Source organism: Sinocyclocheilus rhinocerous, unplaced genomic scaffold (assembly GCF_001515625.1).
Source record: "Sinocyclocheilus rhinocerous isolate Xijiao unplaced genomic scaffold, SAMN03320098_v1.1 scaffold1140, whole genome shotgun sequence".
Taxonomy (NCBI): Eukaryota; Metazoa; Chordata; class Actinopteri; order Cypriniformes; family Cyprinidae; genus Sinocyclocheilus; species Sinocyclocheilus rhinocerous.
This window is the reverse complement of record NW_015652168.1, coordinates 916,265-935,074: the sequence shown is the minus strand read 5'-3', so window position 1 is coordinate 935,074 and position 18,810 is coordinate 916,265. Positions and strand designations below refer to the sequence as shown.

At 38.3% G+C, this 18,810-nt stretch overlaps 2 protein-coding genes across 2 annotated transcripts in view; one reads left to right on the top strand and one right to left on the bottom strand.

Annotated features, from left to right (window-relative positions):
- The window catches only part of LOC107713962 (probable helicase with zinc finger domain), a 64,128-nt gene extending 60,532 nt beyond the window's left edge, over positions 1-3,596 (top strand). The window contains 2 exon segments of the mRNA XM_016519635.1: positions 1,431-1,659; positions 3,208-3,596. Coding sequence (XP_016375121.1) covers positions 1,431-1,659; positions 3,208-3,539 — 561 coding nt within the window. The 3' untranslated portion in view covers positions 3,540-3,596.
- Positions 3,597-6,340: 2,744 nt separating this feature from the next.
- On the bottom strand, positions 6,341-18,037 carry LOC107713948 (voltage-dependent calcium channel gamma-1 subunit-like). Its single transcript, XM_016519609.1, has 4 exons — positions 17,653-18,037; positions 11,698-11,772; positions 9,506-9,643; positions 6,341-6,598 (listed from the first exon to the last, which is right to left on the bottom strand). The coding sequence occupies exons 1-4, from the start codon at positions 17,891-17,893 to the stop codon at positions 6,366-6,368; spliced, it is 687 nt and encodes a 228-aa protein (XP_016375095.1). The 5' UTR covers positions 17,894-18,037; the 3' UTR covers positions 6,341-6,365.
- Between the last annotated feature and the right edge of the window lie 773 nt (positions 18,038-18,810).

The following is an 18,810-nucleotide window of genomic DNA, read 5'->3' as shown; positions in this document are numbered from 1 at the left end:
AAGTATCGAACTCGATACCCAGCCCTAACTAGTAGTGACGTTAAAGTTTGTAGCCTTGCTTTCGCTTTTACTTCTGGCCGATTTAGACTCAAAACTATTATTTTGGTAATCTGTCAATTATTCTGACGATTAATCCAGTAATCAGATAATTATAATTAATTTTTTGTGGTAATAAAAATAGACCTAAGCGAATACTAGCCTTTAAAATGACTTAAAATACATATATAATAGCAATGAGACTATAGTAATTAGTTCAAATAACATACCAAAAACAAGTAATCATATGGTTTTATTGAACAAAATTGTTAAAATACATAATCTACTATCAACAATAGATCTAACGTACATTACGCATTATAACAAATGACTGCATAGGGTGCCAAAGGCCTGACGATTGTTTTACACTTTACTGTAAATGATAACAGTTTGTGTGGAGCAGCATTTACTCGCTCTGACACGCACGTACGTAACCTACACGCATGTAAATAAAGTGCATATATTAAACCTGCATTGCATATATTTATTTAATTGAAACGGAACATTTGTGAACTCATGTTCATTGTGAAGATTATCTTGATGAACAAAACGTGTAAGAATCAAACTTTTGTTGGTCACAGAGCTTATTTTCTGCAATAATCCAAAAGCCAATGGAGAAAGTCCTATTAGGTTTTTTGTCGAGGGAACCAGGGTGATGCAAAATTTATGGTTGGCCTACAAAAAATGCCATCATTGCAGCACTGTATTACCACAGAAAATAATTGTTAATAGTCTCAGTTTGTAAAAACAAATGGGAAACGTGTTCACAGTAATGGACTTTCAATGGAAGTCTATAGTCCAAGCGGACCAGAAGGTTTTAAAAGCTCACATTTTTGTTGAATCACTCTACAACGTAGGTGGATAAACTACTGGTTATGTACTAACCAAAGTACTTCCTGTAGGAGTTTGCTCCGTATAAATAGTTTCAAGACACTAAAATCATATCAAACTTTACTGGAGCAGCTGATCAGAACTGTGAAATTGTTGAATGTTTTATAAGCATTTTTTGTGATTTGAGTATTTTAAATTTTTTGTACATTTGTAAACACTGAAGGACACATTGAAATTATTGCCTGCCCCGTGGTAATGACAGCATATAGACATATTAGAAAAAAACCCAGAATATTGCTTTAAAACAGAGTAGTTACACTTTTGGTATTCTTAGTTCTCTTACTTCTGCTTCTCCTCGTGTGATTTGGCATATAAAAATAGGCTGAAAAAAGACATCAAATAATAAATCATGTCTGAATTGGACTACATATCTCTGGCATTCAACTGAGCTCCCTCTGTTTTTGATGTTTCAATCAGAGGGTTGGACACAAATGCATCCAAATGAGTATCTCTTTGATTGCATTAGTTTCTTCCTATTCCCACACTCATTTTCTGTCTCTCAGTATGAACCACGGGGCCCCGGGCGGCCTCTATACCAGAGGAGGATCTCCTCCAGCTCCCCCCAGCCGTATCTGGACAGCCTGGATCCTCAGGACCACCCCACGCCCTCCTACAGATACCCCTCAGCAGACCTATGGCTGGGCAGCAGCGGGCCCGGCCCGAGCCCCGCTCCTCTCCACAACATTCCATGTAACGGAGCGAGCCACCCCGTCCCTCACAGGGAGGTTTTAGGTGCGTTTCGATGAGCTTTGCATGCGTAGGATAGATTTTGGTGGCTGTTGTCGTGATATGCAAGTGCACTTATTCCTTTTATTCAATGTTGGATGTCTATTAAGGAAATTCACAGCATCCAATTATTCTATTTGAGTCATCTAGTGATGAGTCAAAATGATTGCTGTGCTCAGTGTTGTTATTATTCACTAAAACTATTCAAACTTGTTTTCAGTCATTTAAATAAAGCTAAAAGAATAGCTTAAAAAATGTTTGGAATATTGCCTTGGCAACTAACTGAATCAAATTTTAATTTGAAGTACCAAATTGACTAAAACTGATATATAAACAATACTAAAATAACACTGGTTTAGCTGATGTAATTATATGTCTTAATATATTCTGATTCTTCTTTTGCAGTATTGCAAAGCTATTTTTTAATAGCTAAAACTGAAATTAAAAACAAAACTCGAAAATATTAAAATAAAAGCTACTTATAAATAAATGTAATCCTGTATAAATTATTCAAAAATATACCATTGTATGTAGGAATATATTGCAATTCTTTTTTTTTTCTGCAGTATTGCAAAGCTATTTTTAATCACTACAACTAAAATTAAATATGAAAACCGAAAATATTAAAATAACAGCTATATAAATAAATACTATAATACTATATAAATGATGCAAAAATAACAATCATATGTAGGTTTTTGTTAGTTTTTTTGTTTTGTTTTTTGCAGTATTGCAAAGCTATTTTTCATGACTACAACTTAAACTGAAAGTAAAATGAAAACCAAAAATATTAAAATAAAAGCTACTTCTAAAAATAAAAATAAATGCTGTAATCCTATGTAATCAAACAATACTAAAATAATACTGGTTTTGCTGCTGTGATCGTATGTCATATAGGTATGTAATATACTATATTGTGATTCTTGTTCTACTCTGATTTTAATCAGTAAAATTAAACTAAAAGCTGGAAATATTCAAATAAAAGCTGCTTCTAAAATAAAAGCTATTTTTAAAATATAAAGAAATGCTATATAACTAATACAAAAACAACACTGATGTAATTTGCTTATGTAATCAATATATTGATTCTTTTTCTTGCAGTATTGTAAAGCTATTTTCAATCATCGTATTGATCGTGTTGGTATTTTTGAAATGTTTTGCATTTCAAATAATTTAATTTAAAGAAGCTGAACAAGAGTGAATGTGCCGCACCGTGATGCTGCATGCAGTTAAAAATAGTCCCGTTTTGAAAACCATGTCTAATTTGTCTGGCGGACATGCACCATTGTACTGATACCAATTGTGCAGCCGTTCAGACAACCCACAAATTAAGTTTTGCTCATCCATAGAATCAACCTTATACATAATTTTAGTCATGTACAAAAATGTCTATACCAAGTGAAAAGCAATAGCGTGTTTAATTGTTTAATAATGAACATTAATGTTGCCTGTGATCCCATTAACCCGTGTACACTGGACCTGTGATGAATATAATAACTGGCACTTGATGCTATTGTGTTAAAGTAGTAACGACGTGCGCTAATTGTTCCTCAGTTTCAAAGGCGATGAGCATCGCGGATGAGCAGCAGTCGCCTCACCCCGCCAGCGCCGCGTCTCTCCAGCACCACGGACAGTTCCCACCCCTCATGCCCAGCAAGCAGACCCCACCTGACCCGGGAGGGGGCAACACCAGCCCAGGGGGCCCCCAGGGGCCCGGCAACCCCAAGCCCCCGACCATGTCCTACGCCAGTGCCCTCCGAGCCCCTCCAAAGCCCCGGCCGCTGCCCGAGCAGGTCAAGAAGAACAGTGACCCCATCTCTCTGTTACAGGAACTTAGCATAGGCAGTTCAAACAGTAGCAATGGCTATTACACGTATTTTAAATAAGTCAACATATATATACTATATATACCTGTTAAAAAGGAAAACTGTTGAAAAAAAAATAGAATAATAATCTTAAAAAAAACAATAAAAATTTATTTTGATTTTGTGGAATAGTTAGACATTTTGCGTTTTATTATTTTTTACTTGCTTTAGTACTATAGTTGGTTATTTTACAGTTTGGCATCTGTGATTTTACAAACCGAATCAGCATATATATATATATATATATATATATATATATATCTCATGAAACACCAAAACATTTGGGGGAAAAACATTTAAAAAACCATAAAAAAAAAAAAAAGATTTATGGAAAAAAGATTTTTAAAAACACCATGAATTGGTTGACCACTCAGCTGCCCGTCTTTCCTGTAATTATGTCCGCTCTCTTTGCATCCGCTCCCAGAAGTAAAACTTGTTGAAGTGATTTTTCCCCAGCTGGCATTTTTTTTATGATGTTAAGTTTCTTGGTGTGTTTTCTTGTGCTTGCTGCTGAGTGGTGAACTGACTCGGATAAAACAAAACAAAAATATTATAAAAAGTTGTATAGATGTAGACAGATTTTCTCAAACCTGTACATATGAATAAATGAATGAGATGAGAGTTGTGTGCTTTATTCTTCTACTACCACATCTGCATGTAGAACGTAAAAAATATCACCTAGGCAAATATCAAACCTTTTTATTAGCAATGAAATGGGACATCAGAACATTTTAGATTTTTTTATTTATTATTATTATTATGTTTGCAAATACATGGAAAAACGCAAAGCTGTCAAATGAGCAGAAAGTTGATTTGTCAAGAGTCTGCTTGTTATTGGATATCAAAATGCTCAGTTTTAATAAGCAACAAGGAGGTTTTGTTTGTGCTCACCTGATCGGGATATAAAAATTAACTATTATGACCGCTATAATGCATTTACTTATTCTCAGGAAATGGTTATTAGTGCTGGAAAAATGCAAGAAGCAACCAAAAACAAAAACTGGTCATTTTAATGAAGCTGTTAGCAATAAAGCAAACTGATATCATTGTACCGTGGAACTACATTAGAATTAGTAAATGAGCAAATATACAGAAAATGAGCATTCATTATTCTTAAATCAGAATTTTGTTCATTATTTGGCCACTGATTCAAAAGCCCTTGGACTATGTTCAAAACGCACGTAATCTATAACCATTCGACATCTTAAATGTCCCATTTGTAAGGTGGCAGTGCACATTTCAAACTCTGGCTCACTGTGTCCAATATAATGGAGTACAATGCAGAATAACAAAGACGTGTGAATAACAGAATAAGCTCATTGAATATGAATATATGCATGAATGTTTTGTGGATTTCAGTCCATGTCTATTAGTTTAAACTATTTCTATGCGAGTATACTCATTTTATACACACATTTTAAATCCTTTTCTTCCTGGAAAATGGGCCAAACGTACAGTCAAATGAGAACCAGAATGTCCTTCCCTCTAAATTATGCCTCAAACCAGCAACAGGAAGCAGTAACTCATGGTCCGGAGGTGTCTTAAACTAAAGGCTAGTGGCTATAAAAAATAAAAAAGGACAAGACCTTCAATATGTCCTGCCCCAGCTACATCAGCACAGAAAATGTTTGTGGGGTTTTAACAGTCTGTCTCGAGGCAGTTCTTTGAGATTCACTCGCTCCAAAGCAGGAAGTCCCAGTGTGACGTGCGTAAAGAATATAACCGCTTAAATTACCTGGGAAGTATAAGCCTGTGCTAGTAATGTTATTAGATTCACCTCACTTTAAAGTGCAATCTGTGTTTGCTGAAACTGCTTGTACAACAAATAGCCATCGTTGCTTATGCTTTTATGGTCATCCATCGTCACCTTCAATGGCACGGTTTCAGAAATAACAGATTGTAAACTTTACGTACTATAAACAAGTCCCTAAATATACATTCTAAGCTGTCATCTATTGCATATAAGCATGAATGCACACAAAAATGTTTTCATATACCATAAAACATACAAAATGCATGTTCGATATTTCATATAGACTTTCCCTGTTGAAAAAACCAGCATATGCTGGTTAGGTATGTTTTGACGCTGGGATGCTGGTTTAAGCTGGTCCTTTGCTGGTTTATGCTGGTCCTTTTGCTGGTTTATGCTGGTTCTTTTGCTGGTTTATGCTGGTCATGTGCTGGTTTATGCTGGTCCTTTTGCTGGTTTATTACCAGCTTAAACCAGCAAAGTCCCAGCATAAACCAGCAAAGGACCAGCTTAAACCAGCAAAGGACCAGCTTAAACCAGCATCCCAGCGTCAAAACATACCTAACCAGCATATGCTGGTTTTTTCGACAGGGTAATGGGATAGTTTACCCAAAAATGTAAATTCTGTTATCGTTCACTCACCATCAAATCTTTTCAAACCTGTTTGACTTACATTCTTCTCCTGGACACAGTTTCAAAGAATCTATAAAATAAACAAACTTTTTGGATAATCTATCCGTCTCTCTGTCAGTGCTTAGTTAAAAATATCAATGCATCACTATCATCATCTATAAATGCAATGCATCATTATCATTCACTCTGCTAGTATGACTCCTGTGTCAGCTGCGTTGCGCTCTTACTCTGTGGTCGAGGCTACCCTGTTGAAAAAAACAGCATATGCTGGTTAAGTATGTTTTGACGCTGGGATGCTGGTTTAAGCTGGTCCTTTTGCTGGTTTATGCTGGTCCTTTGCCAGCACATGACCAGCATAAACCAGCAAAGGACCAGCTAAAACCAGCAAAGGACCAGCTTAAACCAGCATCCCAGCATCAAAACATACCTAACCAGCATATGCTGGTTTTTTTCAACAGGGTACTCTAGTCTATGGGTTCTGGTTCGGCGTCCATGCAGGTCTCCCAGGGGTTTCTGGGCATGTGTGGCATGGAGATGATGAGGAGGCTGATGCCGCTGAGGAAGAGGAGGGTGAAGGCGGCGCAGGCGCACGCGAAGGACCACGAATAGTAGTACTCGATCCATATGGTCTCGTCGCTGTCAATCATGCGTTTGACCGACTGCCTCATGATCTCCACAGATATGACGATGCACAGACCTGTGAGGGTGAGGAAGGTCACAGAGGTTAAATGGAGAATAAAGACACTGGTTTTTGTGGTTAGTGTCTGGGGTTTCTAGGCTATTGATTCACTAGCAGTAAATTACACCGTCCTGCAAGTCCTTGAGTACGTATACATGCTCAGAGCTGCTTTTGACCTGCAGGACACTTGACTAGTTGCTACTGCTTGAATGTAAGTTGTAATCGTGATAGTGTCATGAAATCACCCTTGTTAAAAAGAAGTGTGCTTAATTGTGTTGAATGTGCACTTGTACTACACTTCACATCTTGAAAGAACTGTACTTGCAGACCCTACTGATGAAATAAAGGACAGTTAAGTGAACTGAGAGACAGTTTCATGACTCTTTCTCAACACACTTATTAAACACTTTTAAAAATGCACTTTATAATAATGTCAAATTAAAAGTTTTATAGTCAGTCATGTTTTAATAATGTTTTGTTGTGATTTAAAGACACACTTATTTTGACTAACTAACATACTAAAACACACACTGTAAAAAAAGTCCTGTAAAAAAAAAACGGTAAATGACTGGCAGCTACGGCTGCCAAACAAAAACCGTAAAATTAAAGTAAAATATAATTGAAACAAGGAGAAATCTGTAAACATTTTTTTTCTGTAAAACCTTTAATGAAAATTTCTGTAAAATTGTTTTTGCACTTTATTTCAGTTAAGATATTTTACTGTAATTTTACGGTTTTTGTTTTGCAGCTGTAGCTGCCAGTCATTTGACCATTTTTTTTACGATTTATTTATTTATTTATTTTACAGTATATTCCATATTCTAAGGTTATCTGGTTACAGGTTTAGAAATCTCTAACTGGCATCATTATAGTTTGCATTTTCAAATTGGTTTTTATTAATACTACTTTTCAATTTACTTTCCAGTTGCTTTCATTTTTGTTGTTTAGTTGTTGCAGAAAAACATTTAAGAAGCTGTATATCATAAAAGCACATCTGTTATGTAAATGGTCTAATAAACGCAGAATCTTGCATGATGTTTTCTGTTACTACAGCTCTGGTTGTAGTTACTATACTGTAGATGGTCCCTTGATATACACTATTTTTAGTCAATCTGATGTGTACACAGTAGACAAACTGCAGTTGAGCATATAAAACATTCAGCACAAAATGTTCAACCCATACATATTATTAGACAGCACTCTGGAATACTTGATTTTCCATATTTATTTATTTATTTGACAAATAGCCATGTAATAAGTGTCATAATCTACAGTCATTCTGGCAAAACAAACCCTTTCAGCCTCGATACAAGACCCTTTTGCTTTGCATCAAGACTGAAAATGATCCCTTACATAACATGCATCCAGCTAGCAGAGGCCTGAAATATAAGGCCTCTTCTTTTATTGGCGCTCATGTTGAGAGTGAGAGTGGCTGAGCTCTTAAGCAGACCGAGTCCCGGCCCGGCGGAATGAATAGATGCTAAACACTCTCTATTAGCTGTGGGTGTTTTAGCCGGGCACCTCTCCCTCTAGTCCAAACAAAAAAGCTGTGCTCCGGTTATTAATAGGCACGCTAAGCATTTCTCTCAACAGGAAGTGGCTGCTGGTGCTTCCTATAAATGCTCGGCTGAAGTCAAACAGACACTGCTTATTTCTGAGCGCCGTGTTTACGTAAAGGGTGCAGGTGCTGGATCAAATACGCACAGATGGTCTGTTTTTGTTTGCTGTGTCTTGACAGACACAGAGCGTCAGGTTGGTGCACTGCTCAAGTGTGTGTTTGTTAGGGATGTGGCATGTCTGTGTGGCAGGCAATTGTGTAATTTTTAGGTTAGAAAGAATTGAATTTCACAAGACAGATGTGAAACAGGAAGTATAAGGTCCTCATATAATGACCAATCTTGAAAGAACTGTACTTGCAGACCCTACTGATGAAATAAAGGACAGTTAAGTGAACTGAGAGACAGTTTCATGACTCTTTCTCAACACACTTATTAAACACTTTTAAAAATGCACTTTATAATGTCAAATTAAAAGTTTTATAGTCAGTCATGTTTTAATAATGTTTTGTTGTGATTTAAAGACACACTTATTTTGACTAACTAACATACTAAAACACACTGTAAAAAAAGTCCTGTAAAAAAAAAACGGTAAATGACTGGCAGCTACGGCTGCCAAACAAAAACCGTAAAATTAAAGTAAAATATAATTGAAACAAGGAGAAATCTGTAAACATTTTTTTTCTGTAAAACCTTTAATGAAAATTTCTGTAAAATTGTTTTTGCACTTTATTTCAGTTAAGATATTTTACTTTAATTTTACGGTTTTTGTTTGGCAGCCGTAGCTGCCAGTCATTTACCGTTTTTTTTACAAGTTTTTTTTTTTTACAGTGCATGTAAAGTATTTCATTATAATTTGAACTGTAGTGTAATATATTTAATTACATGATATACAAGTTTCAATAGAAATGTCATTGAAGTATATTTTATCATAAATGATTGACAGTACATTCGACAGTACACAGTATTTATCAAAGGCAATATAAATAATTATGAAATTACAAAGATGTACTTAAACTCCTACTTAAGTGGGTCAAGAAAAACTCTAAAGTTCTGCTAAATGCATTTTTTTTAAAATAAATTTAAACTATAACACATCGTGTCAGAAAACATTACATAATAAGTTCATAAATACTCTTTATAAAAGTATGCTAAAGTGTATTTCTTTTACACAAGGGTATCAACAACAACAACAAAAACTAATATAAATGCTAATAACATGGTTTCTTTGACATACCATGGTAGTAGGCTCCATACCACGGTATTGTTTGAACTATGAATATTCAGTGTACATGAGAGAAGTATGGTACCATAACTGTACAACGGTACCAGATAAATTACTCAAACTACAGTTTAACATAGTGCTTACCAGCAAAAGCAAAAAACATGCCAGCTGGTCTCAGCAGGTAGTCTCTGCCCTTCCCAAAAGCCCCCAGGAGGCAGAGACTACCCAGGGTCATGAAGGCCAAACTGAAGATGGCTATGGCAGCGGCTGAGATGTTGTACTCTGACAGAAGAAAATCACAGTGAGTCTGAGTGTGGATCAAAGCTAGACCAGGTCTTATGAGATCTTATACTATTAAATTGTTCTTTTATGTATGCATAGTTGTCTTCAACTATGCATACAGGTGTAAACCTGCTGTACAAGTATTTCATATAATCATATGTAGTAAATGCGTGCTGTGCTCTGTGCTATGCAGGCTAATCTGCTAGCGTGTTAACTGAAAACAAAACGAAAGAACATCTAATTTGATCGTTTGTAACGTTGGGCGTGTTGTGATGCATGCTATGTAATTAAAATAGAAATAATTTCTTTCTTTCATTGTTAAGACTGTTGGATTCCTAATAAGAACCCAAGCAAGAAGCTAAATTAATCAGTTTCAACATAAGCTTTCTATTACTCTATGTTCTTGATAGGTTTATATTTATTTATCCAATTTTATTCTTTCTTATTATCAATATCAATGATTTTGAATGCAACTGCTGCTTACCAAAAGAACTTGCATTCACCATTCAACTCTGCAGGCAGCTTGCATTCACAACCAGATCATTGAAGGACGACTTCATCTACCCTGCTAATTCAGATGATCTGGCTAATCAGTCTGACCTCTAGACTAATGTTGCCTTTAATGTGTCATTAATTAGTAATACAGACAGATCAATATTGTGAATGAGTATTGACATTTTAGGATGTGGCTCGGGAAGTGCGTGCTTCACGTCTCGCTGCATTCAGCACTTTATCAAACTCAGATAAAAGGCTTTATTCCTCTTTAACTCAATGACCGAGCTAGCGCGTGAAATAGCTAAGATGCGCTCTGCTCAAGTAGGCAGAAAATGTAATGCCACTGGCCATATTTGGTTGCCAGATTGCACTGGCTGTGATTGGTGGACATTGCGTCATAACTGAGCGCGACAAAGCTCCAATCTTAAGAACAAGGTACTTATATAGCATAGCTTTCACGAATAATAACAAATATGTTGTATCATTATATCTCGGGAGCAGTGCTTGCATATGCAAAACTCATTGCACACAATGCTAGTGTGTTGTTATGCATTGCTAAGTTGTTCAGTGTAGTTTTTAGCATGTTGCTATGAGGTTTCTAGGGTGAGGTTTGCTAGAGTAGCCTGTTTGTTTGACATTTATCATTTATCCGCCAAAAATTTGAAGTAAGATTGCTTGGGAAAGCAGGATCATTCGTGAGTGTTGTGTAAACGATGCAAGATGGACAGTCCTGGGTAGTAACTGATTACATGTAATCTGGATTACGTAACCAGATTCCAAATAGCAAGTACTTGTAATTAGATTATATTACATTTTGAAATACTCGTAATTAGACTACAGTTACTTTTTTATTGATTACATGATTACACATTATTCACACAATAGCAATAAATTGTTCTTCTAAAACAATACTTCTTTTTCATCTTGTAAATTTTCCTTGCTAAAATAGCCTATATATATATATATATATATATAATCGGTCTTTGAGGTTTGTTTCGAAAGTCTTTCGAGTTCTGGTTAATGGTCACATGACATGCAGGTGCTGTAAATAAATGGAATATTTTTTAGTAAGTGTTTTGATTTTTGTTATTTTAAAATGATTTATTTTAATTTGACATTTTTATGATTTCATTAATTGTTAGCTTTTCGTTAAATTCATGAACGCCTTGCAGTTCTTTCACGAACCCCAGTTTGAGAAACCTTGACATAATGTAATGTGTAATGCACTTCGTGTTGTTAATAACAATGAATGGAATATATTTTCTTTGTATTTTTATATCAGAATGGTACAAGATTACCGAACGGTTTAGTTAAGGTCAAAAGTAATCTAAAAGTAGTCCTATTATATTACCTAAAATGTGTAATGTAATGGATTACATTACTAACTACAATTTTTGTCAGTAACAAACTACAATTTGCAAGTAATCGACCCAGCACTGAGGATGGGTTACAGAGCAAATTTAATTTGATTTCCTAATCCACTTCTTCTCATCCCTGCTTGGTTTTAAGTGTAAACCGGTGCACTACCCTCTCGTGATTTCAAAGGGGGAAAATCTTACCTTTCTGAGTCTTTACTTCAAAAACTTCAGCCTCTTCCCCTGATGTGAAGTGTTTGAAGTAGGAGCAGTTCTTGACTGCAAAACAAGATGAAAACAGTGATTGTAGCTGAGGGCTGCAGGTGCTGCCGTAGCCTGTCGTTACGATGCAGCCAAACTACCAATGATCCCGCTTGACATTTTCTCCAGAGACCATAGCCGGGTGCTCGAAAACAAGCTAGGCATTCGTGTGTGTCTCCATCGAATGGATCATGAATTCTGAATTATGTGCGGAGGGCGTGTGATTACTTTGCTCAAGCCTTCTTGCTGGTATTCATGACAGGATCCTGTAAGTGTGCACATTTATGTATGGGTTTTTGGACAGCTGATGAGATGTAACAAGCTCTGTTTCCTACCATTGTTTAGTCCTCCCTCACTTAACTAAATAACACTTTGCATTGCACAATTGCCTAATACCCACCACCACCTTTGGCTAATTAACAGAAATGAGCTTCTCGCCCATGTGTTCATCAAGTTACAGGTCCTCTGTCTCATACCTCCCAGGGCAATTTGAAAAGTCACATTGTATAAGAGTTCATACGTAGGAACCTCTTCTTTAGATTAAACTCATAAAGCAACCTCAGCGTCCCCTGTGCCGGGAGAAAGACTGACAGAGGAGCTGTTTTTTAACGCTGGACCAAGAATCTCCAGCACAAGTGGGGGGTTGAGGGAGGCCTATGTATAGATTACCTAGCAACAGGCTGGTCTTAGCTTTATTAGTAAAGGCAGACTGACAGTGGCGAGGGTTTGGGATGCATCGTTGCGCTGCTTTAGACCGTGATTTACTCAGCTTATTTCACTATTCCCATCACAGGCCCTTAGCACAAGTTGTTGTGGATGAGTTCATCTCACGATTGGCCTCTGAGAGCCTTTGGCCGTAATGGTTGGTGCCATGTGTGGGCTAATACACGTGTTGGGTCCTGTTCAGTTGTCTGGGCATAAATAGCCCTGCGTTAGGATTTCAATACACGATGTGCGACTTGATTTAATTGTGTTTCGAGGCCTTTGCGGCAATAAAGAGTTGTTGAGTGTGTTATGTGGCGATTCATTGACATGACTCCGTGTTTTACAAGCCACTGGATGTCTTTTCATGTCCTCTTCACCTGTTTTGCTTCAGTGGGCCTGTCAGCGTCCTTCATCCGTTTGACAGAGACATACAAGGACAGAGCGATCACGAATCAGTCCCAGATAAAAGGGCCACTCTTGACAAATCTCTAATTTTCTCTCCTGGCACGTATCGAATGCGAGACCTGTGCCATGCGCCTTGCTCTGCATGTAGGCAGATCTGTTTTTCAGCATGATTGTTCCTAAAGCTCAAAAAGAACAGTGTGAGTCTTTTCAGTTTAGCGGCACCACCGCACAAAATGAGGAGCCGAAAATAGCGATTTGGGGCGTATCATTGACCTCGCAGGTTTGTTAATGGAAGCACTTATTTCAGGGAGGAGGTCGATTGCTGGGTTGCAGTGGCTGTCATATTAGTTTTTTACATCTTGATTAAAGCTCCCTCTCTTTTGTGGCCCATGCAAGTTGCCTTTAGCGTGAGGTTTTCGAGCGGCGTGAGGTGGCTATGCTGATTTAATTTTGGTAAATATGGAGCAGTAGCTCAAGAAAACAGAGGTGTCCTCTTTTGTCCACTTGCAGAGTGACCGTTAGATTCTGGGTCAATGTGAGAGGAGGAGGACAAATTTAAAGCAGCTGACCCGCTAAGGGTGCTTATATCTGGGTCGCACAAGAGAAGTGGCTTCCTCCGGGGCCTCTGTGCCTTTGCAGAAGTTTGGCTGTCAACTGAGTTAAAGCCCCTGCAACACAAAGGTACTAAAGGAATAGTTCATCTAAAAATAACAGTTCTGTCATTAGCCTCATCATTACCCTCATGTTGTTCAAAACAAATTACTTTCTTCAGTGGAGCACAAAAAAGATTCACACTCGATCTTCTCACAGTTCTTTTTCGCACAACGAACACATATAGTGATTAGGGACCATCAAGCTCCACAAATGACAAAAGAGCACCATTAAAGTACTGTAAGGGGCCGTTCACACAGAATGCATCTTTGCGTCTAAAAAATGCGTTGACGCAGCGCTCAGGAGAAGTTTAAAAAAAAAAAGCGCAGTGCAGAATGCCTCCTCCACCATGTTGCCGTCAAATGATACAGTTGCAATGCCAACTTGCTCTGTAAACAAAAGCTCGCAAAGCTTGCCCCGCCTCTGGGGTCTTCTGATTGGTCCATTGTTTTGGAACTGGCATTGATGAGTGGCAAGACACCGCAAAAGACGCAATACGTGAGCGCAATGGTCATAAATATAGGTCATAAACCCCACCCTCTCAATGTAATCTAATGGGACGTGAGACAAACTAAATAATCAAATTACACTTCAAATATTTTTTTTCCAAACATGGTTTCCATCATGTATGTTGAAGTGTTCGTTTTTTCTAATAAGTTTGCTTTTAGTTGGTTATTTGATGCTATAAAATGGGGTGTGGCGTCATGATTGTGAGCTTGCGATTGGGTCTGTGGGAGTTTGGCCGGGACTTTGATACTGTGGCTCCACCTCACGATCACTACTGCCCAGACTTGGCCTCCAAATGAATCACTACTGCACAGACTCTGGCTCCAAATGACGTCATTTTCGCAAGATGACAGCGGCCATACTGGGATGTTTTGGCTTCACTTTTCTATAGTCGAAGGAAGTGGAGAGGCGTCGTCCATCTTTTTTTAAAGTCTATGGTTCTGTGTGAACGGCCCCTACTGGTAGTCCATATGATTTGTGCGCTGTAAGTCTTTTGAAGCCATACAATAACTTTCTGTGAGGAAAGTTTAAGTTGTTATTGAAAATTGAAAATCTTGGTACAATGCTTTTGGTAACAAGAACAAGAGAGAATGCCATCTGCTGTCCTGCCATGACATGTCTTGATACGACCAACATTCTTCAAAATATCTTCTTTTATCTTGCACAGAAGAAAGAAAGTCATACAGGTATTGAACAACAGGGGTCGGTGAGTAAATGATGACAAAATTTTCATTTTTGGTGTGAACTATTTCTTTAAACAGTTATATACTACAATACTGTATCAGAATTCAGGTTCCATTTTCAAGTTGTTTCAAGTCACTTAAAATGACTATTTTAACGTAATTAACTCCACTGGGAAGATCGAGAGACACTTTAACAGACCCGAGTGTTGAATGAGTGTGAAATCCTAGAATCCCTCGAAGAAATTGATGAGTCTCGCCAACACTCATAGCTCTTCTTTTCCCTCTGTGAGAAGCAGGTCTGGGAGTGAAGCCAAGAATCATCGAGCAAGCAGGAATATAACTGCTTAAATGCTCATGTTTTGGCTTATGGCTTGTGCAATTCAAGAGGCTATCCAAATCTAACCACTTCCCAGACAGTGGTGTTTGCAGTACTAGTGTGAACTGGGCCACACCTTGTCTCATAGGACGTCGCTTTGAATGGCTGTGCTCTGCAAGGTGTCCGTGGAGCCTCAGGGTTAGGTGCTTTCTAACCCTTGCCAGCACAAATTATCCCACTGGGGCAGGAATATCAGTAGGTCTCTGCCAAGACTGGAATCCTCCACCTCATTGTACTGCTTATCTCCTCATGGTCTAAAGTGAGAGCTGCGGGGTTCGTTTGGAGAAAACTCATGCTGCACATTGGTAAACAATACTGGTACTGTGCATTATCATACAGGAAATGTTTGACAAAGCACAGATTTAGTTGACTTTGACCAATAATCTGCCCTCTAAAATTATATCTTAGATCTGAGGGAATAATGGCTAGTCCTAATTGTGTTATTGCTAATCTGAATTTTGACTATCGGCATAAAGTCTAGTACACTCTGCAGCTTATTCCAGTCAAGAACCACTCACTTTTGGCCCATCGCTGTTTTTACATGAGGTTTATGGATGGCTAAATTTCAGATATCCCTGAGAGTATAGTGCAATGCATAGGTATTCTTAAGGAAATCTCATGTACTTGCTACTAAGTCTTAAAACTCTTGACTTTTCAAAGATCAAAGCAACTAGGTAAGTGACTTCAAACTTTTGACTCCTCCTCTTCAGAAGTTCTCATTGTAGCGAGAAGGGTCCCGCAGTACTACAAACCACGCCCCTCCAAGTTACGTCTACTACTATAAGTTATGCCTCCTGCAGAAAAACAATGTTATTGACTAAAACAATCTTTTCAAGTAAATTATGTTTTATAAATGAAATGTTTGATACGGACCTATGGTAATCATAGCTAAAAACCTACCCCCAACCCTAAACCTTACCCTAACCCTACCCCTTACATAAAATTAAAATGTACTATCGCGTTTTCTAATTGAAATACTTTTTAGAAACGGAATGACTTACGATATCTGGTGAGCTATGTAATACAATCTGTATACCTCATCGCTGGGAGGTGATATTGAAGAGGTGATATTGAAGCTTAAAAAGCAAGGAAAGTGAAGCAGAAGAAGAGATGTATAACGACATCAGCGATTCCCTAATTGGCTGTTTCGTTGTAGGGGGTGTAAAGTGTAGTAGTAGGCGTAACTTGGAGGGGAGTGGTTAATACTACTGCGGGACACAAACGGATACACGTGATTGTAGCAGCCTTGTTTCCTGGTGGACTGGCAAAAACCTGTGCACTATTCTGTAACATTTTGATTCCCAGAAATTGCATAGAGCCAATCAGATAGGAGCTTGCTGCTTTAGGAAAGCTCTTGTCATTTTGTGTAAATACGCCTCAGATGAATGGTCTTCAGTCCATAAATGGTCCAATGGCATCTGAGGCTGAAGCTACATCCTGGATGATGAAATATAGTGCACTGTCATAGCCAGTTGTCAACTAGTCTAAAATTAGTAACTGAGTTGGAGAAATAGGGTTTAACCCAATTGCAACTGTGTAGGCTGTTGTCATTTTGCCTTCAACATCTATAGTTGATGTTAAATCCTGGGGCCTTGCTTAAGGAGGAGATCCTCCCCAGACATTCACAGGAACACATGGAGGGACGGATCGCTCTGTTTATCCCCATAGTTCTTCCTGAGATGTGAAAAGAGGAAGCTGGTCTTACTGTGCCCTGGATCACAGCCTGGATCCAATGACTTTTTTTACTCTAGTTGTTTTTGTGTGGTTTCTGAGCCCTCTGTTCCATTCATCCACTAAATACTATGATCTTTTTGTGTGACATTTGATCTATAACCTGCCATCTGTAATTCTCAAGCATTAAACGTTAAAGTAAGTATGTTTGCATAATGCAGTTGATGGTTAATTGTCAGCAACAGAAGGAATTATGAGTGAATTGCATTTACTTTTTCACACTCTTTTCTTCTTCTCTTCAATCTGTTTGACCTCATGAGCTTGGGTGCAGGAATGAAATCAGGCCGATCCGTCCCTAGAGCAGCGTAAAGAACAGTCGAGTTATTTCCTGTCTCCCACAGGTAGATTTAACTCATCTGCCTTTCCATTAATCCATATCCACTGATCTGCTTGTAAATCACCTTAACCTATCTATTACAGCCTTAAACAACCCAATGACGTCAGAAACAGCAAATCAATGCCCGTTCGATTCATTAGCACTCTGGTCAGTGACCTCCCTAAGCAATTCAAAAACAGCGCAAATAAAATAGACCCTCGCAAACTCCCAGGAACAGACTCCCACTCAAATTGGCAATTAATGTTGAAAGGAGAAACTGCAGTGCTCCAGATAACAAAACTTTTCACCTTGAACTTTCTTGCACTGTGTGAGAATATGATAGAATGCCTGACTTGGCTTCTTCTGCTCCCCAATTTCCATGTACAAAACTTAAGATGAATGAGGTGCTCTTCTAAAAACTTAACACAGAAGACAGATCAATGCCTTTGGGCTGCATCGGATGAAATGGTTGGACATGTGCTAATGATGGTCATGAGAAATAACTTCGACGTGAACTTCCTTACCTCCTGGCAGGCTGATAGGCCCACAGCCTTTGCCCTGGGGGTCTTCCTCCACAATGAAGATACTCTTTTTACACAGCCTCCAGAGTCCGAAGTGTGCCGCTTCGCAGGTGGTGTTGAGCCGCTCCACCCTGGGACTCAGCACTGCCCAGTGGTCCGTCACCACCGCCGCCAACATGGACGAGATGCCCACCAGGATAACCAGGAAGGTGATCTTCACCTTGGTCTTCTTGTCCTCCAGCATGGTGGCCTCTGAAGATAAGTTTGTGCCGTAGTTTGGAAGTGTCTCTGCCCTTAAATTAACGCTTTGGTTTAGTTTACTTCTCAGGCACTAAGGGAAATGCAAAAGTCACACGGCAACAACGCTATCTCTTCACCCCAGCTCACTGTCCACAAATCTCTGCTTCTGCTTGGAAAAAGAGGCCAGATAATAGTGCCCTAGTTTTCTCTCTCTCTCTCTCTCTCTCTCTCCCTCTCTGTAAGACAGTCATTTGGTATGGTGGGCTGTGCCTTTAGACCTGCCTTCATGATGTAGGCTGGGAAAGTTTATTAACTAATATTGTAAAATCTGCAGCTCGCATAGAGGAAATTCAGAAATGAGCATTTAACAACACAGGTTTGATAAGACAGAGGGCTCGTGTCGGAGTTTGTGTACTGGCTAATGTCTTAGACCATTAGGACTTGTGATCGCTTGAATAATAATGAATACACAGCCAGAGCATGGGCGCCATGTTTGTTTTTGAGTTTCCCTATCTGTCTGAAATAAAATTATTTAATAGTATCGTATTTGAGATTTGGTGATGGACTGGTCATTCCTCCAGGGTGTTTCTATACTTTTGGCCTGAGACACTGGAATAGGCTCCAGCAACCCTGTGACCCTGTACAGTACACACAGTTTCAAGATTTTAATGGATGGATGGAATAATTTATTTAAATAATTTAAATAAAGGATGTATTTAAATAATTTAAAGGGGTCATATGATGCGATTTCAAGTTTTTTTTCTCTTTGGAGTGTTACAAGCTGTTCGTGAATAGATTAGATCCCTAAAGTTGCAAAGACTAAAGTCTCAAACCCAAATAGATATTCTTTATAAAAGTTTAGACTGGTCCACACCCTCCTAAAACGCCTCGTTTAAACACGCCCCCACATGTCTACATCAC

Coding starts and splice junctions, on each gene's coding strand:
- LOC107713948 (XM_016519609.1), bottom strand. CDS start 17,893: ATGCTGGAGGACAAGAAGACCAAGGTGAAGATCACCTTCCTGGTTATC. Junction 11,773..17,652: donor GCCTATCAGCCTGCCAGGAG/GTAAGGAAGTTC, acceptor CTTGTTTTGCAG/TCAAGAACTGCTCCTACTTC. Junction 9,644..11,697: donor TGAAGTAAAGACTCAGAAAG/GTAAGATTTTCC, acceptor TTCTTCTGTCAG/AGTACAACATCTCAGCCGCT.